The sequence below is a fragment of the Sarcophilus harrisii genome, chromosome 4 (genome assembly GCF_902635505.1).
Source record: "Sarcophilus harrisii chromosome 4, mSarHar1.11, whole genome shotgun sequence".
Classification (NCBI taxonomy): Eukaryota; Metazoa; Chordata; class Mammalia; order Dasyuromorphia; family Dasyuridae; genus Sarcophilus; species Sarcophilus harrisii.
In genome coordinates this window covers 356,416,420-356,444,277 of record NC_045429.1, presented here as the reverse complement: position 1 = coordinate 356,444,277, position 27,858 = coordinate 356,416,420, and the positions used below count along the sequence as shown (strand labels likewise).

Sequence of the window (27,858 nt, the reverse complement as noted above, 5' to 3'; positions counted from 1 at the left end):
ACCAGAAAAAAAAGACTCAACACACTTCTCAGAAACAGTACTTTTATAAAAGGCTTTCTCTTTATACCCATAAAATGATACAATTTTGCAAGTATAGAAATGTGTCATAAATTATATGGAATGTTCCTTAATTACAGCTCAATGCAACTTAGCACTTCCCCCCTCCCTAAAAAAACAAGAGAGAGAACCAAAAATAATACATAACTGTGTGTGCACACATACACACACACATATATATATATATATATAGACATATATATATATATAATATATATATATATTAGACAAACCAAACATGAAAAAAAAAAATCATTTCCTCTTTGGTATAAAAATCCACCTCTCGCCTTGAGAGAGACACAAAGACAGACATGATGTAGTTTGTAGACTGCATGACTGACAGGGCCATTCTTTTCCAGACTCCATCCACTCTGGGCCCCATTTCCCTTTGCTTTATAGGCCCCAAACCAAATCATTAAAATCCACACCTCCCTCAGGGAAGAGAAGGGGCTTTGCTCAAGATTGTTTTGGTAATGGAGGAAAACTCTCCTTATGGGTGATGAGGGCACAGCACAAAGGGACAGAGCCAGATGGCTCTTGCAAACCTGGGCTCTGTACATGCAAGCCCAGGCCCAGTGAGCTCTTTCCTGGAGCTTGGCCATTGTGGGTCCTAGAAAATCTGTGATGAGGGATGGGGACAAGAAACAACCAAGGAAGTAGTTCCTTCAGAGGCTGCTGGGAGGGGGCAGGGCAGGACTCAGACCTAGGGCATGGCCCAGCCATGCTTCTGGAGGGTAGGGGGGGGGGATCAGGGATCGCCTAATTCATATTTGGGGGAGGAAAGGAGGAGTGGAGTCACAGGGTCAAGTTCCCTTTCTTGTGTTCTCCACAGAGATTGGGACAGAAGCCAGACTTGAGTATTGAAGGAGGGAGTTTAACTACAAAATTTTTTGGATCTAAAATTAAAGAAAAACTCACACCCTTTTCTTCTGGGCCAAACTTGTTCTTGGCTGGAGCTTAAAAAAAGACTCAACTCTATTCCCTGCCATCACCCAGGCCCCAGGGAGCACTGACTGCCTGATGCTAGAGCACGAGGGTGCTGCACTTGAACCCCAATTGAGGGAGAGGAAAGGATCAGTAAGTCCCCTCCAGGCTGCCCTGAAAGTGGCCTTTTCCCACAACTGTCAAATCTGCTAAATGGGCTAAACCCAATGTCCTGGGACAAGGGCTCCTATGGCCGTGTCTCCACACCTTCCTCAGGAGTCAGGATACCAACCAGAACATAGAAGTCACCATAAAGGCCTCCTGCACTCGGCAAATAAGAAAATAATCCAAACCAAACACAAACAGGAATCTACACATGAAACAAGACGGGTGAGGGGCCCCAGGCCCCAACAGCTTCCGGGCTTTCCAGCAGAATACATTCTTGTGTAATTCAGGAGCAGGGAATCTTGCGGTCCCCTCCAAGGAGTAGGAGTACAAAAATAAGGAGATTTAGTGAGTCCCACATTCCCCTTTCATCTACCCAACCTGTGGACTCCCAGGCAGAGTGAGAACGGCTCTCTTTCTGTAATAGTCCTCTTTTTTTGGCTGTTTTGGGCTCCGTGTGTGTGTTCCCTATTGAAACTGGTCCTTCCTGACCCCAATCCTGCTCTCATATCTCCGTCTCTCCACTGGCTACTTTTGAGCCCCCCTCAGCTGAGGATTTTCTCAGCCATTCTTGGTGGGAACAGCAAAAAAGGAAGGGGAAGAATGGTAGTGAGAGACCAAGAGGGATCACCACCCAGTAAAGGGGAAACTGGAAACAGATTCTCAGGAACTGTTTCCTTAGGGCCAGGCTGGTGCCCAGGGGCTAAGTCCAGCACCCAGGCAAAGGAAGTCTCCGCACGTCCCTGGTCACCACCACAGGGGCATCCCAGGTCACAGCCCCTCATCCTTTGAGGGGCTTATCAGCACCCCCACTAGGGCTGCTGGCGCTGTCACTCTTCTTCCTGCGCAGGGTCTCGATCCAGCTGGAGCTGGAGCGCGTGGTGAAGCTAGAGAGTGCAAGAGAACTGAGGCGCATGTTTTTCCCAGACATGATGAGCTCCCCAAAGCCCTCCTGGTGGGAGAAGGCGTAGCCTGAGCGCCGGGAGCCTGTGCGGCCCACTCGCCGCATGCATCGGTGCTGGGCCTTCTGCTTCTTCCTCACTAGCTGTGTGTAGCGAACCTAAGGGACGACAAGGAAGGAGAGAGGGTCAGGACTCCTCCATTAAGTGAATTTAGTAATTAAGTGAAGAGAGATGGGAAAGGAACAGAGATGGGCCAGCGCCTACGGCCAAAACTCTGGGCAGGCCTGCAGAAAGGCAAACAGAATTCAGAGTGTCTAGAGTGAAAGACAACTGACTATCATTGAGCCACCCTGATCCCCAGCAGCCTAGACACTGGGGCAGGGGGAGGCTCGGCCGGCTTGCCTCTCTTTCGTGAGCACCCCACAGCCTTTCCACCCAATGATGGCTGGTCTCTCACCGTGTCTGAAAGCTCAGGCTTCAGGTCCAACTTGAGGAAACGGAAGGCCACCACGGGCATGATGCAGACCACCGTGGTGAGGACAATGGTGAACCAGACTGTGGGCTGGGCCAATGTGTTCTGGGCATTTCCTATGAAGGAGAAAACCACCATCAGCCCAAGGGAGCTCTTCTGGCCTCCATATTTCTATTGTGATCATCTTGACTCATAATTCCAGGATTAGCTCCCTTATTCCCCACATCCAAGGAGTCCCCAAGTCCTGGTCAGTCTTCCTCTGCCATTTTTACACTCACCTTTTCCTTTCCATTCCTATGGTCACCACTCCATTTACAATAGCTTCTCTTACCCGTATGCCCTTTCCCCTCTAATCCATCCAGCCACATTCATCTACCTAAAGCACTGCAATGATCAGATTCCTAATCAAAAACTTATAAGGACTTTCCTCCATCAATGAGTAATAACTTGGACTCCTGCTCCCTATCCATCCCTTGCCTGATCCCACCTCTGAGCCTTTACTCAACCACCATCTCTGTCAAAATCCTACCAATCCTTCAAAGGCCCCTTAAAATGTCAACTCCTCCAAGAAACTTTTCTTCATTTCTCCAGCCAGAAATCTATCACTGTTTATTCTGCTACCATCTTTATTACAAGCTGTACTATAATGCACCTCTTTGTGTGAATTCTTCTCTTTTTTGAGACTGTATATGAAAGTATATGGAGACTATATATGAATATACAAATGCTGTCTTAATTATTTGTACATCTCCCAGAATACCTAACATACACACTGCATGACACAGGGCCGGCAAATGATAAGTATTTAACCAAATTAATTATAAAAGTGATAAGAGCAGACATTCTGGGGTCCTTAGTTGGGCTAACCTTAGGCAATATTGAGCTCCTTTACTTGCTCACCATGGGGCTCAGGGACTCACCCACAAATCGGAACTGGTTGGGAAACATCTCAAAAAGCCCCTTGCTGTGCATGGCGAAGAGGATGGCAAAGTAGACAGCTAAGCTTCCCCAGATGAAGAAGTGGTTGATGGCTGTCCAGTAACCTGTATCCAGTCCAATCTGGTAAGGAGAAAGGAGATCAAAAGCTGAAAGGGCAACATGGACTGCAGACCAGGAGAATGACCCTGGATGCCCAGAAGGATATGTGCCAAGGGAGCGTGCCATGAGAGAGCCCAGGCAGGAAACAGACTGAGCAAGGCCCACCTTCTCCAGGGCAAAGCATGCTGGGATGCTCCTCACCTGCACACTGACCACAATGACCAGGGAGGTGGCCACCGTGACGGCGAAGGACTGGTAATCAGCCAGCTGGGTGCCGTCGTCCCGCGTGGCTTCGGCAAACACCCCGTAGGGGATGAAGAACATGAGCACTGATGTGTAGATGCCTTGGGCTATGCAGATGAAGAACTCCCGCTTGTTAAAAAGGAGGTTGAGCTGGCCGGGTTCGTAGAGTTTGGGGTACTCCATGCTCCGCTGCTCGGGTACATCCTGTAAAAAGGTGACTCGCGCTGGGACCAGAGTTTAGCTTAGAGTTTACAAGGAAAGGAGGCACCCTAAATTCAGCCTTAGCGTCAGTTAACAAAAGCCCCAAGCTGCCTCTTTTCCTCCCTCCCAGATGGATTTAGTTTGAAGTCAGCTGCACACCAAGAACCCTGGCATAACCAATGGTGACCAGGAGACACGGTCTCAGCTAATGGCCCCAGAGTAGCATGCACGTGACCTCCCGGCCAGGCGGGCTCCCCACGACCGGCAGGCAGGCCCACTCCCCCCGAATGACAGGAGGGCCCGCTCTCCACATAAGCAGGCAGGTGTTGATATTATGTCACATTCTTCAATTGTGAGAATTATTCAGGGAATCCCTCTTAATCATTCATACCTGATCAAAGACGCCCATGGCCAGGACTGGGAGCGAGGTGTACACAATGTTGTACAGGGTGATGAAATATTGATCATAGACGGTCTATAGAAAGGGAGAGACGGAAAAAGGCCTTAGCGTACAGGGACTGAGGGATGAGAGGGGACCACGCTGAAGGGAGGGCACCAGCGCTCCCTCGCCAAAGCCCGCCTCCCAAAGCACTCCATACCTGGGCCGAGAAGCCGCAGAAGAAGCCGAACCAGAAGTGGACCATGGTGAAAGCAAAATTCTTGTAGAAGAAATAACAAAGGAACTTGCACATGCGCAGATAAGACCAACGCCCATGCACCAGCAGGAGGCGCTGCAGGAACTTGAACTGAGAGAAGGAATAATCGGAGGCCAGCACGGCCTGGATCCCTTCCTGGCCGCTGATCCCCACTCCGATGTGGGCGGCTGCAGAGAGAAAGGGTGGCAAGGTCGAGAAACGCCCACACCGGCCCAGGCCTTCCCTTGCCCAGAGCTGGAGTCGGGCAGCCAAGCAGGACTCCAGAAAAAGGAAGCATCAGCCAAACACCCCACACCAGCACCAGGCCCACAGTCTTTTTTTTTTTTAATTAAAGCTTTTTAAAATTAATTTTCAAAATACACGCAGGGATAATTTTCAACATCTGCACTTACAAAACCTTGTGTTCTGAATATTTTCCCTTCCTTCCACCCCTCCCCTAGACAGCAGTGATCCAATATGTTAAACATGTGCAAGTCTATGCATAGTCCCACAATTATCATACTGCACAAGAAAAATCAGATCAAAAAAAAAAAAGATGAGAAGGAAAACAAAATGCAAACAACAAAGGACTGTGCTGTGATCCAGTCCAGACACTCACTCTTAATCATGCTGACGTCATTGGCGCCGTCTCCGATGGCAAGGGTCACGGCCTTCTTGTACTTCTTCACCAGCTCCACCACCTGAGCCTTCTGCAAGGGAGTCACCCGGCAGCAAATGACTGCTTTGCAAGCACAGGCCGTCTCCAGAAACTCCAGCTCCATATCCGCTTCCAGGGCATGGGCCTGGGAGGCAAAGGACACGTGTCAGATGCCCCTGATCCTGCCCGAAAACTCACCTCCTGCCCAGCACCACCAGCAATGCCCTCCCAAGTCCTAAGGACAGGCCAGTGGGCGAAGGCCTGCGGAAAGCTCCCAGAACGCTGGGCAGTGACTTTTCCGATGACCCAAACTGCTCAGGAGAGCCTCAGGTCTGCGACGTGGGATGGCATCCGTACCAGGCTATGGCCGTTGATGACCAGGGCATACTCTCCAGCGATGGCCTCCAGGACAGACGTGAGCTTGGAAGAATCGAGTTTCTCCTGGTAAGAGAAGCCATTGCCTACTGTGCGAGATGACTCCATCATCTTCTCCCGGGCTTTCCTATGCAGAGAAAGGTCAGACCAGGTTGAGCACATGCATTTACCAATGGAATAAGAACTTGGAATTCAGTCTAAACACAACTTTGACTGGGGCAGCCTTGTGTCCACTCCCTCACCACTATGGAGTGGACCATGCCATTCCCACCACCACCTCAGGCTTCTCACCTGAGTTCCTCCCGCACCTCCAGAACAGTGTGTCCTGTGACAATAAACACTTCTGTCATATCATCTGTCAGCATCTTGCAGGAGTAGCCAATATTCACTGCAGTCTCTAGCAAGGGAGAAACTCAGTATTTAATAGACAGAAAGCACCGAGCGTGAACAGAATCTCTATTGTCCTGAGAAATAGGAAGGGGATATTCAAGGAGATTTAGACTCATTAGGGGAATTAGCCTGTTTTAAGATCTATAGACTCAATGTTTATTTCACTAGAGGGATCAACTCAGCAGAGAAGAAAAACATAAACCACAAACCTTGAATTAAACAAATATCCAAGACTATTTCCCACAAGGTCTCACCTTGCTTATCTCCAGTTAGCACCCAAATCTTAATATTGGCCAGAGTCAGAAGAGCAATTGTCTCTGGAACCCCTTGTTGTAACTTATCCTCAATGGCTGTTGCACCCAGCAGCTGAAAAAAACCACAATTGAAGAGGGCTGAGGTCTCATCAGTGTTTTCCATCCACAGTTCCCAGATCACAGGTCACTACGCCCCATACCATCATGTCATTTTCAACTTCGTCATAGACACTGGCCAGTCTGTCCTCCCTGCTGTCCTGGGCCAAGCTGGCTCTGAGTCGTCTCTCTGCCCATTCCTCATAGTATTCTTCTTCCAGATCCTTATAGGCTAGGACCAAAGTCCGGAGACCATCCCCTGCATATTCCTGAGAGAGAAAAGCAGGACTCAAAACCTTTGGCACTTAGAATGATGCTAAGAATTGACAGAAAGTTAGAGCCCCCCTTACTCACATTCAGATGATCAGTGGTGGTATTGAGCAGTTCTTGGTTGGATGGGTGAAGTCTCTCCAACAGGATAGTGTCAGCTCCTTTACAGTACAGACGGATCTTGCCCTCTGGATTCCGTACTATAATTGGGAAAGAAGTTCCCAGAAAGTTCAAGCAGGCAGATGCTCCCATAATGTCCTCTCCTGTATTCTGACACTATATTCAAGTACCCCTTGACTTAGAGGGGGCACCTGCTCGGAAAGCAGGATTTCACCCACTCCAGGATGGAACCATCCTCAGCTCTACCCCAGGCTCCTGACCTCACCTATGACTGACATGCGTTTGCGAATATTGTTGAAGTCCAGAATGGCCAGGAGCTGGTAGGTAATGGCTTTGCCCATCTCATGAACGGTGATTGTCTTTGGAGTGCGTGAACGGAACACGAAGCCAAAGTTCCTGGCTGCAGTAACCAGTGCCCCCTCATCTGGAGACTGGGCTTTGTAGTATAGCTCCCCTGAGGAGGACAAAGCAAGGTCAGCCCACATACTCGCTCGTTCAAGGCCCCGCTCACGGCAGAACAGAAACCCCAAGGAAAAACCAAGAAGCCCGCTTGCACAGCTAAGTCAGCTCCCTCCTCACCTTCGTTCTTTTCTTCAGACATGACTGTGTGACATAGTGAGAGGAGCCTAAAGAACTCGTGAGTATGGGGGTCTCCCACCTTCACTGCTTCCAGCAGGCTCGGGTCCCAGAACAAGAACTTCTTGTCAGCCAGGGGGTTGAAAGAGAAGTCGATGGGCTCAGGCCTCTAGAGCAGACATAAGGTGAGCATGAGAGCAGCCACATGGTTCACAATCTGAGACATTGCTCCTCTGAATTCCATGAAGGTGTTGTCCCCTAACCTCTGCCTAGTCACTATGTACCTCGAGCTTCCTGCCAGCAAGCCTTGTTATTTCCCCCTCGGTACCTGAAGACAGGCCATTAATGAGGACGTAGGGACTAATCAACCTTCCCATATTATGTCCCAACAATACTTGCCTCTGGATTACTCTTAGGTCTAACAGTCCATACATTTGAATCTTGTCCACATTTAATGACTATTAGAATAAAAAATGAGACCAGGCCCTACCTCTCCCAACTCAGCCTTGTGTCCCAGGACATCGAAGACATCACCTGCCAACCACACACATCCCAGAGGAGAGATAAAGAGAGCATTAGAGATGGTATTTCAGAACAAGGGACTGGGGTAGAGGATGGAGAGAGGCTTTCCATCATGCACATGGATCCCTGAAGCTAAATCTTTCAAAAAGAATTATTACATCATAAAACTAATACTAAGAGCAACTTGGTCATTCCTACTGACTTTGAAGGAGCCCTTCCATATTCCACCCAACTCACAGCATTCTCCCCATAGACAGCTCATTCTTTATCATATCCATGCTTCCCAAAAAGCCTCTCACTCTTATCAGGTCCATACTTAAAATAAAACAAAAAACAAATCCAAAGGATGGCCATTGTGTTTAAGGTTAGTGCAAGAAGCAGTCACTATCAGGACTTAAGCTCTGCAAAAACATCAGCTCCTCTCATGCTGTGGCAGCAGCTCAGCTATTAAGGGCCACTACAGCCGGGCAGCCAATCTACAGGGCACATCAGAAAACCCAAGGCCATATCCCGGAGACTCACAAGGCCCCTTTGCAGCAGGCCGAAGGAACTGCCTATAGATCCACCTGGAGACTCAGAGTTCAGCCTAGAAATGCCACGGGGTGGCCAATTTCTCAGGCTTCCTACCAGACAGCCAAGGAACTCCCCACACCCAGGAGCTAGGACCAGGGCAACAACAGGAATAGAGGATAAGGGAAGAAATACTCACACCACCCACCCGCAACGATACTTAAAGCTGACCTTTCCATGGGTCTTCACTGCAGCCCACAGCAGCAGTAGTTGCCCAATCAATGAAAAAAACCCTCTAGTCGAGAGCTATCCCCAAGTGCCCTCACTGCCCCACGCCCCAAGGCTGCCAGGGCCTCACCGTAGCTTCGCCCGTAGATGGAACACTTGTTGAAGACCATGATATTCTGTGTGAGGGTGCCTGTCTTGTCAGAGAAGATGTACTCCACCTGACCCAGCTCCTCATTAAGGGTCGTGGTGCGCGCCTCCGCAGGCGTCCGCCGCTTCACACAGTACATCTTCTTGTCCCAGTTGATGAAGTAGCTGTGGCCAAGGCGGATCACTTCCACACTGCATGGGGAAAGGGGGAGGACAGAGAGCAGACTAAGCTCAGGACAGGATGAGGGCAAAGGAACACCCCCCACATGAACCACAGGGCATTCATTAGCTGCAGACATCTGCCCGGGGAGAAACAAGAACGATGCAGGAACCTGGGAGCAGGAGGGGGAACAGTGCCCAGGGATGGGGTTGGCCACTTAACACATGGCAGAGGAACCACTCCAACCCCTGCCCGCGAGTCTCTCTCCAGACATAAAAGTGGAAAAGACCAGAGCAGGCAGGAGGACCACAGGTAAAGGAGGAGGAGAGACTGCTAACTAGAAAGGGAACTTCATCTTACCTCAGGGCTAAAAATGACAGAAACCATGCAGAGAAAAAAACAAGAGAAAGTATGAGAGGGAAGAAAGCAAAGAGAAAAACAGTGAGGTTGTTGGGCATGCCAGGGCAAACTCATTGTGGAAAACCAAAAAGAAGATTTTGGCCAGGATTCCTTGCCCTCCCAAATTAAGGCAGGAATCTAAAACCTGGTTTTAGAACCCTACACCTATTCTGAAGCATTCTGAAATGAAGAGGTAGGGAACAAGAAAACTTAGAGGTCAATATCGCTCAATATACATGTGCCAAGCTGTGGAGATTTGTTGTTGTTGTTGTTTTGAAGGGTGATATGGTTCTTTATCTTATCAAAATGTGTTCACATCTCTGCATATGGGCAATTGGCATTTTCAGAAAAAATCCAATTTCTACAAAAAATTGAGAACTACAGAGATACTGACTCATATCATCCTAGTACTCTACTCCCATCTCTGATTACAGAACCTATCAAAATTCAGTTAAAATACTAGGAAAAATCTGGGTATCAATGAAGTCTCCTAAAAATAAATACTATGGCTCAATTTATCAAACATACCCTCCACCCCAGTTCAACCTGATGAAATTTGAAGAGAGGACTTTTTCTTGACCAGGATCAATGACTAATCTTAAGCCTAGAGGTTTAATGATGAAATATACCTCTCTCTTCTCAATAGAGGTGGAAAATGAGGTATACAGTGTCATAAGTGATCAATTTTTCCATTTTGCTTACACATACTTTTTGTAGTTAGAAGGAAAGTTTATTCTGGGTAGGCTATCAGAAAGAGAGCAACATGAAATAATTTGTTTTACACCTCTGCAACATATACCAACATACACTACTACATATATCACCAGTGATTTGAACAACTTCAATCCCTTTCCCTAACTTCACCAAGAAAGAACCTCAAAAAGAAGGAGCTACTATTTGTTAGTAGCCATGGAAATGAGTATGAGTCCAGAACTCAAACTTAAAAGGCTCTGGTTGAGCAAACATTTGAGTAGCATATACAATCATCCCTCTTCATGTTATTTTATATAGTATTTTGATTTTTAAGTATTTTTAAAATTTATTTTAATTTAAAAATTTTTTTTTAAATAGCTTTTTATTTACAAGTTATATGCATGGGCAATTTTATAGCATCAACAATTGCCAAACCTTTTGTTCCAATTTTTCCCCTCCTTCCCCCACCCCCTCCCCCCTAGATGGCAGAATGACCAATACATGTTAAATATGTTAAAGTATAAATTAAATACAAAATAAGTATACATGTCCTAACTTATTTTGCTGTACAAAAAGAATCAGACTGAAATAGTGTACAATTAGCCTGTGAAGGAAATAAAAAATGCAGGCGGATAAAAATATACGAATTGGGAATTCCATGTAATGGTTCATAGTCATCTCCCAGAGTTCTTTTGCTGGGTGTAGCTGGTTCAGTTCATTACTGCTCCATTGAAACTGATTTGGTTCATCTCATTGCTAAAGATGACTAGGTCAATTAGAATTGATCATCATATAGTATTGTTGTTGAGGTATATAATGATCTCCTGGTCCTGAGCATTTCACTCAGCATCAGTTCGTGTAAGTCTCTCCAGGCCTTTCTGAAATCATCCTGTTGGTCATTTCTTATCGAACAATGATATTCCATAATATTCATATACCACAATTTATTCAGCCATTCTCCAACTGATGGGCATCTACTCAGTTTCCAGTTTCTGGCCACTACAAAAAGGGCTGCCACAAACATTTGTGCACATACAGGTCCCTTTCCCTTCTAATTTTTTAAAATTTTAAATTGTTTTATTTAAATTAAATATTTCAATCTATTGGCTCCTTTATTTTTCTCAATACTTCTGTTAAGTAGGTAGAACAAGTATTATCAATCTCACTTTTCAGGTGAGAAACCTAGTTCACCGAGATGTAATAAATGACTTGCCTGTGGCCACGTGGCTAATGAGTGGCACAGTAGAACTAGAACCCAGAGCTCCACTCATTTCTGGGTTCTCTAAGTCCAGGTTCTTCCTTACTTTTGGATTTCTCATCAACTACACCACTGCCAGAATACTAGTATATGGAAGTTAAAACCGTTCTGATGAGTTAAAACAAAAGGGAGCAGACCTTTTAAAATGCTATCTGCAAAACTGCTTCCAGATAAATTCCCAAGTCCATGGTAGTTAGCAAGGAAAGGTACAGAATCCTAAGTTTTCAAGATCTGAAAGAATCTTGGAGATCGTTTTGTACAAGCCCATCATTGGAAGTGGACCAGACAAGTAAAAAGACTCGCTCAGCTTCACAATGGCAGACAATGATAAAGTCAGGATGGGAATCCAGGCTTCACGGTTGCGCATCCAGTACTCTTACCTTTCTCTGCTCATTCTCACTTCAATCTACTTTTACATGACTGGTTTATTCTAAAGAATTGCTATCATCTATCATTTCACTCTTACAAACTTTCAATGGCTTCTCCAAGCCTGCTGAATAAAGTAACGTGCCTCAGAACCTCACAGCCGATCCCACAGAGACCCTAATGGGTCTCACCTATCTATCTAGGTTTATCTGTCTCTACTGCCCCACCTATCTTCCATGTTCTTGGGATATGCATTATGTGAATAAACTTTGCTCCTTATTGAGCCTATTCACGCCATGATTCCCCACTCTTTGAATACCTTCAATCTTCACTTCTGTCATAACCCTACTCAGTCTTCAAACGCCACCTCCCCCAAGAAGCTTTCCCTGCCCCCTCCATCTAGAAGTGGTCCCTTCTTCCTCTGAATTCCCACGGCACTTTTCTTTACCCCATTCGTGCTCTGTAATGCCACACACCAAAGCTACTCAAACTTTGGTAGGTTAGGGCCTCCTTAAGAGCAGACACAATGTCCTAGAAGGACCCCATTAATCTGGGGTAAAGAATGACAGACTCATAAATGGGAAGAACTGCTGAGGGGACTCGTGATCCTCCCAAGGCAGAGAAAGCACATACCTGACATAGAGTGAAATGGGCACCACAGTGTTGAGGATGATAATGTAGGACCAGAAGGAGAGAAAGCCGGAGAAAAAGGCACTGTCCACCGCCTCGTCCCATGGCAGGTAGACCTGGAAGCGTGCTCCGACCTCGTACTCCCAGATGGCGTTACCGATAGCCAGGATCACTCCCATGCAGACCAAGAAGCCAAAGATCTGTTGGAGACAGGAGGGGGCTCAGTCCTACTCGGCAGAGAGAAGTCACCTGACTGCCATGTCACTACTCCTAGCTAAATGCCAACGAGGGTGAAAGGCGGCACTACTTTCACTCCGACGATCCCGCAAATAGGGGGCAGCTTCCCCGCTTACTTAGGATCAATCTGAAGTTCACAAAGCTGAAAATGTTAAAGAGTGTTCAAGAGCCACCAGGGGGCGATCCAAATCCACTGAGCGCTAATTTCTGCCATATTAACTCGGGCGAAGTCTGCCAATGGCCTGATCAGGACCAGGGTGGAAGCTCCCTCACCACAGAACTTGGCGTCAGGCTCCCTAGAGTGTGTCAGGGGGAGGCAGAGGGGCACAAAAAAGGGAGCAGCACTCAGATTTCTAATGAAGCAAGAAAGAAGTTTAGAAACTGCCAGAATTAAATCCAAAATTTTCCCTCTGGGGCATTATCCTAAGAAGGAGTAAAAGAAAGACCCCATTATTCTCCTCTAAAATAGCAATGTTTTCTACATGACTCCTTCCCCAGTGAAGGTACTGTAATCAGGCAAAGAGAAAAGAGTCCTTAAGGACCAGCCCCGTCTCTGGCTGAAAAGCTGCCCTAGGGCCCATGCCATCCTAGGTTGTCGGGCACACAGCTGGCATCCAGAGGAGGAGAGACACTGTAACTGTGTTGCTGATTTGTGCGTGTCACTAAGGTTCTTAGGACATTTTTCCAGATCTAAAAGATCCTGCAATAAACACAGGCTTTGGCTGGATGTCTTGCCGATGACTTTTAAACCACAGCTCAAAATTGGAATGCTGACTATGAAAAGGAAATCCCAGAAGAGCCAAAAGCCCCAGAAGTGTCCAGCCTTACCCAGAGCACCAGCGTATTCATCAGACGGTCAATGCTCGTCCTCTTGAACTTTGTCCTCCCACTGTTTTGCATCAACTTCGTATCAGGACCTGAAAGGAAAGGGTAAATTGGGAAAGTTAAATGGGAGACTTTCTGCAAAGATTCTGCTCTCATTTCCTGAATGTAGAACTTTAGCAAAAATCCAGGCAAATTCATTGCTAAAATCTGGGTCTGACATCTTTGGCTTTATACATTTGATCAGCCTCAATGTCTTTCCTGCCACATACCTCAAGCACTACACTGAACTCCTAACTGCCTCTCACTCAATTCCTTGGCTTTTGGAAGTCTCACCTGCAAAGATGACCAGCCCAAAGCACCACTCAGTGTTTCGAAGCACACAACCCCGAAGTAGCATGTTCTGGTTGCTCAGAGGGAACTTGTTTTCCTTCCAATAAAGGGTGCCACTGAACTTATCCAACTTGTTGTTGGGGGGTTCACAGATAACTTCACCTGAAGCGAGGAAAACAGTGTTACTGGCCCAGCCATGGTTGACATTCCAAGAAGCAAGCAAACTGGGGGAAGAAAATAGCCTAGTGTTAAAACTCCAAGCCTCTCCCAATACGCAGCACAACAGTAGGAATCTATAACGTTTTCATCAAAAAACCTCCAAGTGATAGAGCTCAGTGGATATACCCAAAAGCTAAAAATATTAATAATGAAAAAAGAAAAAGAAAGAAAATATTGAAACAATTCCCACCAAACCACCCAATTCTGGCCAAAGACAGGCTCTCCTAGTTCTACTCACCATCAAATTTGGCTAGCTTATTGATGTCCCCCAGTTCTGAGGTCACAGGAATCGCCTGTCGTACTTTCATGTTGGTCTCCCTGGAATGATAATTCCTCAGAATTCTAACTTTCTTCTCCCCTACATTCTGCCCATGGGCACCACAGAGGGTCTGACGACTCAACCCTGTTTCCAAAACCCCTCTCATCCCTCAATTCCCAAGTAAGTATAAACTCTAAAACTAAGAACAACTAACCAAATATTTTTTAAAAGCACAATAACAATAGAAATGTGAGGTTTGGAGTAACACATTTTGATGCTACTTACCCATCCAATTCTGCTGTCTCTATGTAACATAATCCATGGGGTTCACTGCTGGAGAGGAGAAGGAGATCCGCCTGGAGAAAGAATTTCATGAGGAGCTGATGGCAATCCTGCAACCCCAATAACATCATCTCCTGCTCTCAACTTAGATTCTATTGCAAAAAATTCTGGCTCCACTCACATTCTTGGATAGGGGAAAAAAATAACTTCATGGGGAAAAAATATAGAAGTCCCATTCAGAAAATAATTCTTCTATTTTTTTTTAAGAGGGAAACATTCAGCTAGTCAACAAGTAAGTATTAAGCATTTACTATGTTCTAAGTTCTGTACTAAGCTCTGGGGATACAAAGAAAGGCAAAAACAAAGTAAAGCTAGACCAAAAAAATAGTCTCTGCTCTCAAGGACCTCATATTTTAATGAGGGAGATAAACATGAAAATAATTAGTTACATGATTTATCCAAAGTAGATGGAAGGAAATCTCAAAGGGAAAAACACTAGCAGCTAGGCATGCCAAGAAAAGCTTCCTGCAAAAAACGGGATGTGAGACTGAGTCTTGAAGGAAAACAAAAGATGGAAGTGAGCATCCCAAATATGAAAGTCAGGCAGTATGAAGGCATGGAGATGGAAGAGGAAAGTGTCATGTACAAAGAACAAGTAAGCTAAAAGAACTGGATCCAAGGGCACGTGAGGGTCAGGGAAGGAAATAAAGGATAACAACTTATATTTAGAAGAAATGAACATTTTTAACCTATATTGGATTGTTTGCTCCCTGTGGGAAGAGGTGTGGGAGAGAGAGGGAGAAAAATTCGGAACACAAGGTTTTGCAAAGGTGAATGTTAAAAACTATTTTTGCATGTATTTGGAAAAATAAAAAGCTATTAAAATAAAAAAAGAAAGAAAAATAAAAGAATTTCAGAATTAAAAAAAAAAAAAGAATAAGATTTAAAAGGTAGGAAGAGGCCAGAGGAGGGGTTTTAAAAGCCAAACAAAAGAATCTATATTTGATCCTTAAGATAACAGGAATCTATTAAGTGATGACCAGGTCAGATTTGTGCTTTAGAAAGATCACTTCACCAGCTTAATGCAGATTGGGCTGGAGTAGGAAGCAGGGGAGGCCAATTAGTAGGCTACTTTAATAATCAGACAGATAGGTGATGAGGGCCTCAACTACAGTAGTAGCTCTGTGAGTGGAAAGAAGGAAACATGTGAGAGATGTTGTGAAGGCAGAAATAATAAAACCTGGCCCCAAATTGGACATATGAGGGATGAGAATGAAGCGTTTCAAAAGTGACCCTGAAGTTATGAGTCTGGGTGACTAAGAGAATGGTCACAAGAAAGTATGGGGAAAAGGGAATAACTAGAGGCAGTAGAGATAACAAATTCAGTTTTGGAAATGATGAATTTGAGATGTCTATGGGATAATGAGTTTAAGATGTCTCATAGGCAGTTGTTAATATTGGGGAGGACAGTATAGACATTAAGGATGGTTATATAATCTGAGTATTATTTACATAGAGATAATAACAGAATTCATGGGAGCTGATGAGATCACCAAATAGGAATATAGAAGGGAGAAGAAAAAGAGCCCAGGACAGAGTTGTGAGGGATACTTATAATTAGCAGGTTTGACATAAATGAAAAACCAGCAAAACACAGTGAGAATCATGAGAGCAATGTCCAAAAAACAAAAACAAAACAAAGCAAAACAAAACAAAACCCAGAGGGTATTCAGGAGAAAAAAGTGATCAATTGAATCAAATGCCACAGAAAGATAAAGATAGATCATGGGAATTGAGGAAAAGTCAGTAGATTCATCAATTACGAGATCAATAGTAAAACTCTGAAGAAGACAATTTCATTTGGAAGAAGCTAGATTACAAAGGATTTAGAAGCAAGTAAAACAAGAGGAAGAAGAGACATCAAGTAGACAGTTTTCTCAACTAGTCACTAGTTTTTCCAAAATGAGGAAAAGAGATAACAGGATTACAAAGAAATAATGGGATCAAGAGTGAGTTTTTTTTTTTGTTTTTTTTTTAAGAATGGAGGAAGACATAGGCATGAAGGCACTAGAAATGGACCCAGTAAATAGGAAGAAACTGAAGGTTAAAAAGAGAGGGGACAGGATAATGGCGGCAATTTTCTGGAGAAGATAGGAAGGGATTGGATCAAGGATGTGAAGGGAGTAGACCCCCTTTTCCATGCAAGACTAGAGTAAAAAAGAGATAATAAGGAGGAACTCTTAGCAAACAGCCTTAATTTTTTCAGTGAAGTATGAGACATGGTTCTTGGCTAACAAAGGGAGTGACATGAGACATATGAGGAAAGACTAAAAGATTTAGAAAAACTGCTGTGAAGAGTGGGATAAAGTATTGTGATTGCCTTGTTACAGTGAGGACTCAGTTCAGATTACAAAAAATAAATATGTAGTGTACCCAATTTCATGATTTCCTCCAGCTCTGTTCAGCAGCACATGAATAGAAGCAAAGGAAGGCAGATGGTAGGAGTAACTCAGGGTTGAGATTTGGCAAAGCATGATCAGCAATGAAACAGGGAAAGAAATTCAAAAAGAGAAGTTAGTGTAAAGTTGAGTTGGTTCTCCAAGAGAGATAGTTAGCATTTGTTAGCATTTAACAAAGCATTTTATAACTATCTCATTTTATCCTAGGAGCCCTGGAAAGTAGATGCTTTTATTACCATCCCCAATTTACAGAGAAGAAACTAAAGCAGACAAGATTACACGATTTGCTCAGGGTCACACAGCCAGTAAGTGTCTGAGGCTGCATATGAACTCAGGTCTTCCTAACTCTAGGTCCAGTGCTCTATCCACTAGTGGGGCCATAGCTAAGGGAAAAGGGGAGCATCCTAGCCACTGAAGGCATCCTTAAATAGAGTAGCCATGCTATTCTGCTAAGGATTTCAGAGAATCTTACATGCCCAGAATGTTATCCAGTTTCTTACCGCCACAAACTGGTTATTTTCTAGCTTTATTATATCACCAACACAGACATTCATCCATTGTTCTTGCTGAAGGCTGCAGAAGACAAAGAGAGAGAGAAAAGCAGCATCAGAGACTAGACTAGTTCTTAAAGAAACACCATCTATGCCCAGATCCTCCTTCCTTAAGCAGGTACTTACATTCCACTGATCAGCACCTGAGACTGCCGGTTATTCACCTGATTATCACTTTTGTGGCGGAACTGAAGAGAAAAGAAAGGCTTGAAATGAAGGAACCCCATAACCCCAGCTCCTTCTTGCCTCCCAATGATCACATTAGATAGTTTTTGGTGATAACTAGAACAAAGACCTCCCAGGATAACACCATTTGTCCCAGGTAGATATACTCTGAATGAACCAAGTCAGGCCTGCCAAGGTATCCGCTAACTTTTATTGGGAGGAGGGCGTAAAGAACAGAGGATGGAAAACAACTCACATAATCATCAGTGGCATCTTTCACAGCTGTGATGGTAAGGACAAGAACCAAAGGCACAATGGTGGTGAACCAGGACAAGGAGGAGATCTGTGGGATCAACTACAAAGGAAAAAAAATGTATTCCTCTTCAGTTGCCTTGCCTCACTCCTCTCTTTTCCTTCTCTACCTTCCTCTGCTTTTCTGAGGTTAGTACAGCATACAGTACAAGGATCACTCACCTGCAGAATGAGGAGGAACAAGAAGTAGGTATTGGCAACTTCCTGGAACTGTTCAAAGAGGTTGACAGGCAGGAAGGTGACAATGTTGTACTTGGAGGTCTTGATGCAGTTACTCTGTGGCAGGGAAAGGGTGGGGGGAACAGATGAGGTGGCTGCATCCTACCCTGCTGACATGTAACTGAATGCTTGAGCAGCATGTGTGTGAAGTAGCTCAGGAAACTGGCCCGCCACGGCCCCAGAATCCCAATGGAAAGACGCGCACCCCACTTGGGTTCTTTCTGTTGGGGGTGGGGGGGAGCAAATGCACTGTAGAGACTGGGACAAGGTCACTCACCGCGTACTGGAACTTCTCATTGTATTCTCGGTCATTGGCCCGGGCCCGCCTCTCTTCCTCTAAGCAGACACAAAAATGAGTGTCAGCAGAGACAGCTTGAGACCCAGCCTCCTATTTCATCAGCCCTACTCCACTTTATAGGGGTCTACTTCCTTTTTTTTTTTTTTAATTAAAATTCTTTTTAAAAATTTTTTACCCATGCATGTATCTTGTAAATAAAGGGTTCTACTTTCTTAGAACACATGCCTCCTTTTGCTTAGGAGAGTTATAACAAGAGAGTTAACTCAGATATAGCCCCCGTTCCTGGAGCAAAGAGCCATCTCCACAGCACTGCACATATTAGCCACACTGCACAAAATGTCAACACAGCCTTCTCTTTTCATCAATATACATTTAAACTGCTGCCACTCAAATTCTTTAACCCCTATTCCCTCTGCAGGGCTCAGCCAGCTGAAAGAAAGCTATGGGGAATCCCCCAGCTCCCCTGGCACCTTTGATTTAGTCATCTTATTCAAGAAGGGGTGGGAGGTGAAGAAATAGTCCCTTTTCCCTTTCTTGACTTTCCCTACTATAGCTACAGTTCAAAGCACTTCCCCTCACTAAATGAGGGCAGGGGAAAGGCACTAGATGAACAGGAGGAGAGTCATAGTGCCCCAAGAAACTACACCACCACTGCCGCTGCCGCCGCTGCTGCAGTGTCCCAGCCCCACGTGCAGTCTCCCCAACAGGAGCCACTGACTGTCACATGTCACCAAGACTGGCTCCTTACTGGCCCACGATGACATCAGCTTATTTCAAAGCTCATCTTCAAGTCCGAGGGAGGGGGGGAGAGGTCAGGGATATGGGTCATGCAGACTCAGACAGGGGCTTGGGGGGAAGGGGACGGCGAAGAAGAGGATGAAGGGAAGAGGAGAATGCAGTCATGGCAGTTATACTCTAGCTCTCCAGCTATAAACCTCTGTACGCTATGCTCCCTCTCTTCCACACATACCCTAAATGATGTTTACCAAAAATATGTCCAACATATAATTATCCTAAACCCTTTCTACAGTTCTTAAATAGATTTTAGGTGTCAAAGGGAACAGAGCAGTCCCCCAAACCCCAGTCCCACTGAGTTGTAGGATTAACCATGCATGATCATCTCAGTTCCAATTTATACCCAGGGGTTACCGTGACCCTCAGGTTAAGAGAGGGAGGGAGTACAAGGGCTTTTGCTCCCTTAGTCAGCGATTCTGGCCTTTTCTAAACCTGAGAGAGACCTAAGCAGGAGGGAGAGGGAGGGAGGGAGGAAGGAAGGAAGGAAGGAAGGAAGGAAGGAAGGAAGGAAGGAAGGAAGGAAGGAAGGAAGGAAGGAAGGAAGGAAGGAAGGAAGGAAGGAAGGGAGGGGGAGGTGTATTGGAACACCACCTGCAGAACACACTGCAGTGGTAAACAGCAACTAAAAATTCCTCACCTCCTCAGCCCCAATCTTAGGGGTTCCTTTTCCTACTCAGCCACTTTCTCTCAACAACTTCCCAATAAAGTCTTCCCTTTTTCTGTCCCCTTGAACTACGGCTATCTGGAACTCTGTTAGTTCTGAACCACTGCCCCCCCATCATTCCCCAAAATAGCAGGGAAAAATAAAGTAAGTAAACTAAGAGACCACAGTACCAGCCAGCAATCCCAAAGACCTGGGGGGCGAACTTTAGAGAATGAGGTGATTGGGAAGGTCATGGGGGTATAAGGGAGTGAAAAGTCATAAAGAGGCAAGGAAAAGGAATCTGAGGGGAGGTATAGGAGAGGGCTAGGGTTAAAGATGTGGAGGTTTGGGAGGAGGAAGAACTGATGCGTTGGGGTCAAAGTGATGGAGCAATGAAGGGATTAATAATATAAGACTCACAGATATAGCATTAGGTGCAGAGAGTCACAGAAATGTGTTAGGGATAGGAGGAATAAAGCAGGGGAATACAGACCTTGTAATGCCACAGAAAAGAGAAGAGGAAGGGGTAACAGTGACAGAGGAAGAGGGGGTGGCGGCAAGGGATGAGTGGTCACAGATCCGGAGAGTGCCACAGTGACAGAATGGGGAGACCAGAGACATGGCATGGAAGGAGCCAGAGGTGGGGTGGAGGGGGCCACAGAAATGAGATGTGGAGGTTACCGAGATGGGACAGGGAGGTCACAGAAATGGAATGAAGGGCTGCAAAGGTGGGATGGGGGGGTCTGAAAGAGGGGGTGGAGGGTCAGAAAGAATGGAGGGACCCACATGGCATTGAGGGGTCCAGACTTAGGTTGGGGAGGATCACAGAGATGGAAGGGGGGGTTCCACAAAGATGAAGTGGAGGACCAGAGAGATGGAAGGAAGGTCACAGAGATGGAAAAGGAGCTCCAGAAAGATGGGATGGGGAAGTTATAGAGAGGGAATGGGGGAGCTCCAGAAAGATGGGATGGAGGACCACAGAGATGGGATGGGGGACACACCGGTGGGTTAGGGACTCACAGAGTTGGGCTGGGGAAATTGCAGAGAAGGGATAAAGAGGGTCCTCGAGATGGATGGGGAGCCAGAGACGGGAAGAGGTCACGGGGGCGAGCAGGGGAGTGGGGGAAGGGGCGGGAAGACATCCTGGGGAGGGGGAGGGGGAGGGGGTGAGGAGCGCTCCCTCCCATTACCTGTCCCCCAGGAGGGCTTCTTCCGGCTCCAGGCGGGGGGCACCCCTGCCCGGGACCACTTCTCGGGCATCTCCTTGGGGACCGTCATGATCCCGGCTGTGGCGAGGGGTGCAGGCGGTTCGCGGGGCCCCTCCCTCCTATCTCCTTAACGGAGAAGGAGGAGGACGAGGCGGCGGGCAGGCGGCCCCCCCGGGAGGAGAGGGAGCAGAGGCCGCTCGGAGGGGAGCCCCGGCCGCCGGGAGCGCGCCGCACCAGCCTCCCCGGCCATCCTCGCGGCCGCCGCGCTCGGTCTCCGCCACCGCCCCCAGCACGCCCCCTCCCCTCGGCCCCGCCCCCAACCGCCCCCAGCTGCGTGGGAGGAGGGCAGCGCGCAGGCGTGCGCGCTCGGAGCCCCGCCCCCCCAGCGGCTGCGGGGGGAGCCCGCCCGCCCGCCAGCGCGCCGCGTAGCCTACAGCGAACGCGCCAGCCCCCCCCCCCCCCCCCCCCCCCCCCCCCCCCCCCGCCTCCCCCCTCTCAGGGATCTGTCAGTAGGCTCCGGGACCGCCGGCGTCTCCCAGGGCAACCGTTTCTAACCCGCTCCGGCTCGGGGAAGCTCCCTCCTGCGGGGCGGGGGCGAGACGGGAAGCCGGAGCAGAGGAAGACGGGGCGGGGATGGCAGAAGGAAAGGAGGGAGCTTGGGGAAAGTAAGGAAAGAAGCAGGGACCCAGAGAGACCGCCTCGTTCCGCCGGGCATGGAACAAGCGGCGGCGAAGGAGGGGGAAAGTGCTGGGGACCCTGGCTGGTCGTTCACTCCGGCCTGCAGCCGCAGAGTAACAGCACCTCCTCTCCGCGGCTGGCGGGAGCATCAAAGGAGTCCATAAAGTCAGCTTAGCACGATGTACGCCATCGATTGTTGGCCACAGGGTTTCAAGCGAAAAGCTTTTATCTAAATCAACTGATCCCACCACCTCATTTCACCGACGATCAAACGGGTTCAGAGTGATTTGGGGTAGTCTTGCCTGGGATGCGAACCCGAATGTTCCGGTTGCCCATGCAGCGTTCTTCTCGCCGCCCTTCCTCCCACAGCAGCAGGAAGTACTCCCCAAGAGGCAGTCGGGAGCCCTGGGGTCCTTGTCTCCAGTCCGCTAGATTTGTTCCCCTAGGGATGCTCAGTACACAGGAACACAGCATTCATGCTACTAATGCCTCACGTTCCTTTAGAGGAAACTGAGACTTATAGGGTGACTTGAAACTCATCCAGTCATTACTTCTGCATCTGTTATGTGCTAAGGTAGTTGTTTAGGGGTTTGGGGTTTTTTTTTATTTTTTTAATTTTAGGATCCTAGGATGGGGAGAGGTCAAGCCCATAACAACTGGCTCCATTTCCCTTTGGTCTCCTTGTTTACTTACTCCCCTTTAAGCCCTGGCAACACTCCTGCAATGCTTTCAAAGAGTGATTCCCGCCCCATCTTCCTTACCTGGGGGTCGCTTTTTTGTACACAATGCCATCTCACCCACAGCAGTCCTGGCAAGCCCATGGGAGATCCTGCAGGGAGGAAGGTGGGGGGAATACATCAAGATAATGACATCTAGAACTGGATGTCCTCTATACATCATAAACTCTACATGACCAAAATTGAATTCATAATCTTTTCCCTCAAGCTCTTCCTGCCTCTAAATTTCTCTCTTACAATTGTAAAATTATCTTCTAAATCCAAAAGATTGAAACCTAAGTATCAACTTTCATTCTTCACTAAAACTCCCCACTTCCAAACTGTTGCCAAAGCTTGATTTTATCCTTTAACATTGCTACAATACTCTTTTCTCCTGATACAATCACCTCCCCTGGTTTTGCACAGACCTTTATCTCACTCCTGAGATATTGCAGCAGCTTGGTGGTTGATGTGCTTGCCACAAATTTTTCCCTTATTCGAGTTAGTGCATGCTCAACTTAGCTGTTAAAGTGATTTTTCTAAAGATCTAATCCTCCTTCCCTCCCTCCTTAACAGCACACACACACACACACACACCCTCAACAAACCTAAAGGTCTCCCTATCACATCCAGGATTAATTATAAAATACTCTGATGGGTATAGTCCTTCTTACTTTCCACACACACACACACACACACACACACACACACACACACACTTTCCCAATCTTCCACCTTCCACCACTGTATAGACATATTCTGCAGTCCACTGACACTGACCTCCTTGTTGTTCTCAAAGAAGACACTCCATTTCCTGACTCTGGGTATTTTCACTGGCTGTTCCCCCTGCATGGAATGCTCTCCCTCCTCATTTCTGTCTCCTGGCTTCCTTCAAGTGCCAACTAAAATCCTACCTTCCCAGGAAGCCTTTTCCAATCCCTATTAATTAGAGAACTTTCCTTCCATGGATTATTTCCTACTTATCTTGAATGTGGCTTGGTTGTATACAGTTGTTTACATGTTATCTCTCCCTTTAGATTGCAAACTTCCTGAGGACAGGAATTGTCTTTTATCTTTCTTTGTATCCCAAGCACTTAGCTTTGTGCCTGGTACACAGCAGGTGCCTAAATCAATGTTTACAGAAAGATTGACACACCATGGATTTCCCCATCCCCCCCCAATACACACATTTTCAAATCATGTCATTATCCCTTAGTCCTTTAAGAACAAATTCCTCCTCAAAAATCTCTTCTGCTGACCCCTTTATGAACTTTTAATTCAGTTAGTTAAACACTTATTAAGCACCTCCTCTTAATAAATACTTAACAAAAACTATGTGCTTTTAATTCTAACTTGTATTATAGTTACTGTTTACATTCTCCTTTCCTATTAAATTATCAATTTTTTGAAACAGGGACTTTTTTTTTTTTAATTTTCAAAATAGGTACCCCTGGCACCAAGCACCAAACTTAAGTCACAAGTTGTAGTATTAGTTCACTAAATCCTGGTTTCCTCAGCTCCAACCCTTCAACCTATACTGCTCAGTGATCTCAGAGAATAATGATGGTGCTTACTACACCTCCATCATTTCCCTCTGTGCTAATCTTGGTGACACTTCACCAGATGCCCCAGATGCCAAAAAGCAAGATATCCTCCAAAGCACTCAGACTCTCCATACATGTGTCAGAGAAATCTGAAGGGTGTATTTTCAAAAGCAGAGTCCCACAAGGAGAAGCGCTGAGGAAGCTTTCGAGGATATGCCAGGAAGCACCTGCCAGAGTATCCAGAAGAGGGTAGGACCTCTCCTTCAAGCCGCAGCTTCCTTTCCTCTCAGTCCAAGAGCTCTGGTTGTTACCTCCTCCCAAGGCTGTCACACCAAAGGTGTGGCTCTCACTTCCTGTACAAGTAGCACAGAGAATCTCTTCCTCTTATAATGGCTAATGGGTTCTCTTTCTTTTGGTTGATGGAGAAGTCTCCAAAGTTCTTTCAGAGAACTACTCCCTCCCCCCAACAACATCTAGTTTGAGAACATGAGTGCACTTTATTCCTGCCCAAAAAATTTAGGACTAGGGTAGCTAGTGAGACCTTTCTGTTATGCTACTTTTTCCTTCTCTGTATCCCAGAGGTTAAATTGGCTTGTCCACCAAGGGGCTGTTGGAAGCATCTCCTCCCTAAAGAAGCCTGGTCCAGAGAAGGTTGCCAACCTAATACCTGCCCCTTTCACCACCTCCTTTTCCTAATATACCAAGGTGGAGGTTTTCCCTCCTTCTCGGTCTTGGAGACACACCCCACAGCCTGTCAGCCCCAAGAGATACTAATTGCCTGTCTACTCAACCTATGTAATTACAGACTCTGGCTGAAGCCCCAGTCACACACATACCATGTTCTCTCTAAGCTGGCTCAAAGTCCCACCTCAAATCCTAAATCAGGGATCAAGTTGGCCAAAAGTTTTGCCCTGCCCCATTTCCTAACCTCAGAAACTAGGGGTGTCTAGCTCAAAAACTATAAGAGATACAGCCTTTATGCACATTTTGGAGATACCAACCCCACCCAGTCTGGGGAATGACTCATGGGTGGGTGGGGTGATGGGGCTGAGGGGAGAGAATGGAAGTGAGAATAGGACATCACGAGGTTCCTGTGACTCCATCAGCAATCTCAGACCCACGCTGAGGTTTAAGTGCAATTCGGAGACCACTATCAGACCCTGGGGAGAGAATCCTTTGGGAGATGGTTAATGAAAGAGACAAAAGTCCTCTCTGGAGCCTCGGATGCCTCCTATTCCTGCCAAGAAAATTGTTTCAGCCTCTCAGACTCAGGGGAGAATCAGAGTGGAAAATTAAACTCCCAGCCCTTGGGAGTCCTCTCACCCCAACTCCATCCAGCTTCAGGGACTCTACACACACCTGGAAGAGATCACGGGAGAGGGGGTCCAGACCTTACCTTCCTCCCAAGCCTAGTCTCTGGATTGCTCAGGGACAAGCCTAGTAGCCAGATTTTCCATCTTCCCCCCCCCCCCCAAACCCTTCTAGAGACACCCACCCTGTATAAATAGCTACCAATGGGAAAGAAGCTGGGTTGCTTTGGGACTGAGAGGGAGAATAGTTGGGATAACTCCTCTTCTTAAGCCAAGATATCACCCTCCCTCCAGACAGAGCCCCTCTCTCAAATCTTTCTTCCCTCCTTTCCAGAGGATTTTGAAACAAAAAATCAGGAATATATCTGAGTGTACCTGGGTTGGGGCGGGGGGGAGAATGGAATCCAATCCATTTCCCCAAGTCAGGAAAAGAGCCCTGGAAGTTCACAGCTCCCAGTTTCATCGCTGGCCAAAAGCTGCTTCTGACCAGCTTTACGCTTTACAAGTGAACAAGAGCTTCATATACGGGAATTTGCCCTCCCTTTCCCATCAGTTCTGCTCTTTAAGCTTTGCGGCCCCGCTCTGTCTCCGTGGCTATTCTTACACCCGCTACACTCAAAGACAAAGTCACCCGGACGGCGCCAGAGCCCCTTTTGGCCGAGCAAAGCCTCCCCTTTCCCGGTGTTTTTCTTCAACACCACTTGCCCGCACTCTCAGCCCCAAATCTCTCCTCCGCACAGCGCGCTTATCTCGCGCGCCCCTCCTCCAGCTCCCGCCAAGCCCTTCCGAACTTCCACAGCTGCTCCCACCCCCCACGTCCCACACACATCTCACCCACCCGGCCGCGGGGGGCTGCCCTTCTCCGCTTTCGCCCCGACCCCGACCTCGCCGCTCCTCTCCCCTAGCCCGCGCTCCTCGGCGGCCCGGGACGCCGACCTTCTCCTCCAGCTTTATTTCTCGGGCCCATCGCTCTCTCCCCTCTCTGTGCGGGAGCAGGACTCCCGCCGTCCCCTCCGCTTTCTCCTCATCACCCGCGAAGCCCCCCGGCCCCCTCCCTCTCCGTGCCCCGGCGCTGCCCCCCCGCGGGGCTTCGCCGCCCCCTCACCTCTCCTCAGCTCTCAGCGCCCGGCGCCGGCCCCGGTGGCCCTGTCCTGCCCATGCCGGGGGCTGGGGCGGGGAGCGCTCGGCTCCCCGCGGGCTCCCGCCCCCCCACCCCAGCTACAGCCCAGCTCCCCCTGGGCCTCGGGCCGCTACTTTGTGTCAGTTTCGGCCACGGCGGGGCGGAAGTGACGGAGAGAGGGGGGGCGAAGAGGGGGGATTTGGGGAGCGGGAGATGGGGGGGGCGGGAAAGGTGGACGCCGCCATCTTTGTGAGGGGCAAGGAGAAGGTCTTAACCCTTGATCCTCTGCAGCCTTGTGATCCGATCCCTTGTACCACCACGGGTCCTCCCTCCCATCCCCTCTCTCTCCCTGTCCCGGTTAGGGAGAGAGGGGCGGAGAGCGATGGGTTAGATTTGGGGGTTTGAAGGACACGAGAAAGCAGCAGAAAACTGCTTCTAGAAAGCCGCCGGAGCATCTCTTTCACGCCGGGGAAGGGGGCGAGGCTAAGGGAGTGGCGAGTGAGGAGGATCTCCACTTACCCCTCCTGCTCATGCCCTGCGGAGCTGCCCCGTGTCCTGCATCCCTCTCGCCCCAGCGCATCTTAGTGCAGTCCTTCTTTTACAGGGAGAAACTCCCAGGATGCGGGGCCTCCCGTGCCTCAGTTTCCCCCATCTCCGGGCCTCGGGTATTGGGAAGGGCGGAACCCCATAATTAGCCGCAGAGGCGGCACCCAGACCGCTCCTTAGCTGGCTCACTCATTCCCTCTTCCCCAGGTCTTCCAGTGTCGGGGACAGAGTCCCCCACCCCTAATTAATCCTTACGGTGTCTGAGTCAAGGGGAGGGCCCCAGGGGCGGCAAGAAAGGATACTCAGATGGCTAGAATTTATCCAGGGTTGAATAGAATTGGGGAAAAGACTCCGACTAATGACGCTTCCTCGGGCGCGCAGCATCCCGCACTCCACGTTTGTTTTCCAGGATGAACTGCCCTTCCGTCTTCCTGGCGTCCACCCGGTATCCATCCATCTGCAGCTCGTCCTCGGGCGGCCACTGTTAAGTACCGACTCCACTGGGGAACCCCCACCCCGCCCTTCACAAGCCTTCTTGAGAAGCGGCATGTGTTAGTAGAGAGAGACTCGAGCTCGAAGACCGCAACTTATTGGGGAGTTCTGCCCAAAGCCAAAAGGAGTATTGTCTCCAGTGAAACTGCAACTGTGTAACCATTCAGCTGTTGGATAGGGTCTTCCTGACCAGTCTGAACCCGTTTTCCAGGCTGTGATCACTCTTCTGCCGAAGCTATTCTACTCCAGAACCTTTCCTCTTGCCTCTCACCTGAAAGATCCTAGTAGCCGGCATCCCTCCCGGGTCTACCTTCTCCAGCCCAAGTTGCCATCCAATTGTCAAAATGATTTTCCTATTGAA

At 47.8% G+C, this 27,858-nt stretch overlaps 1 protein-coding gene across 4 annotated transcripts; it reads right to left on the bottom strand.

Moving 5' to 3' along the window:
• Positions 1–787: 787 nt before the first annotated feature.
• On the bottom strand, positions 788–26,632 carry ATP8B2 (ATPase phospholipid transporting 8B2). Of its 4 annotated transcripts, XM_031966660.1 has the most exons (29): positions 26,445–26,632; positions 22,531–22,598; positions 21,074–21,169; positions 18,425–18,483; positions 18,091–18,204; positions 17,873–17,971; positions 17,578–17,639; positions 17,401–17,473; positions 14,445–14,515; positions 14,139–14,218; positions 13,685–13,843; positions 13,355–13,443; positions 12,293–12,489; positions 8,767–8,975; positions 7,867–7,910; positions 7,380–7,545; positions 7,066–7,254; positions 6,765–6,880; positions 6,515–6,679; positions 6,315–6,426; positions 5,962–6,067; positions 5,653–5,797; positions 5,257–5,440; positions 4,602–4,825; positions 4,394–4,477; positions 3,760–4,005; positions 3,441–3,579; positions 2,506–2,636; positions 788–2,206 (listed from the first exon to the last, which is right to left on the bottom strand). In XM_031966660.1, the coding sequence occupies exons 2-29, from the start codon at positions 22,559–22,561 to the stop codon at positions 1,928–1,930; spliced, it is 3,669 nt and encodes a 1,222-aa protein (XP_031822520.1). In that variant the 5' UTR covers positions 22,562–22,598; positions 26,445–26,632; the 3' UTR covers positions 788–1,927. The 4 variants fall into 4 exon arrangements, with proteins under 4 accessions (XP_031822520.1, XP_031822522.1, XP_031822523.1 ...); XM_031966662.1 differs by lacking the exon at positions 18,091–18,204; XM_031966661.1 differs by lacking the exon at positions 21,074–21,169 and having other exon boundaries at positions 1,928–2,206; positions 26,445–26,631.
• Between the last annotated feature and the right edge of the window lie 1,226 nt (positions 26,633–27,858).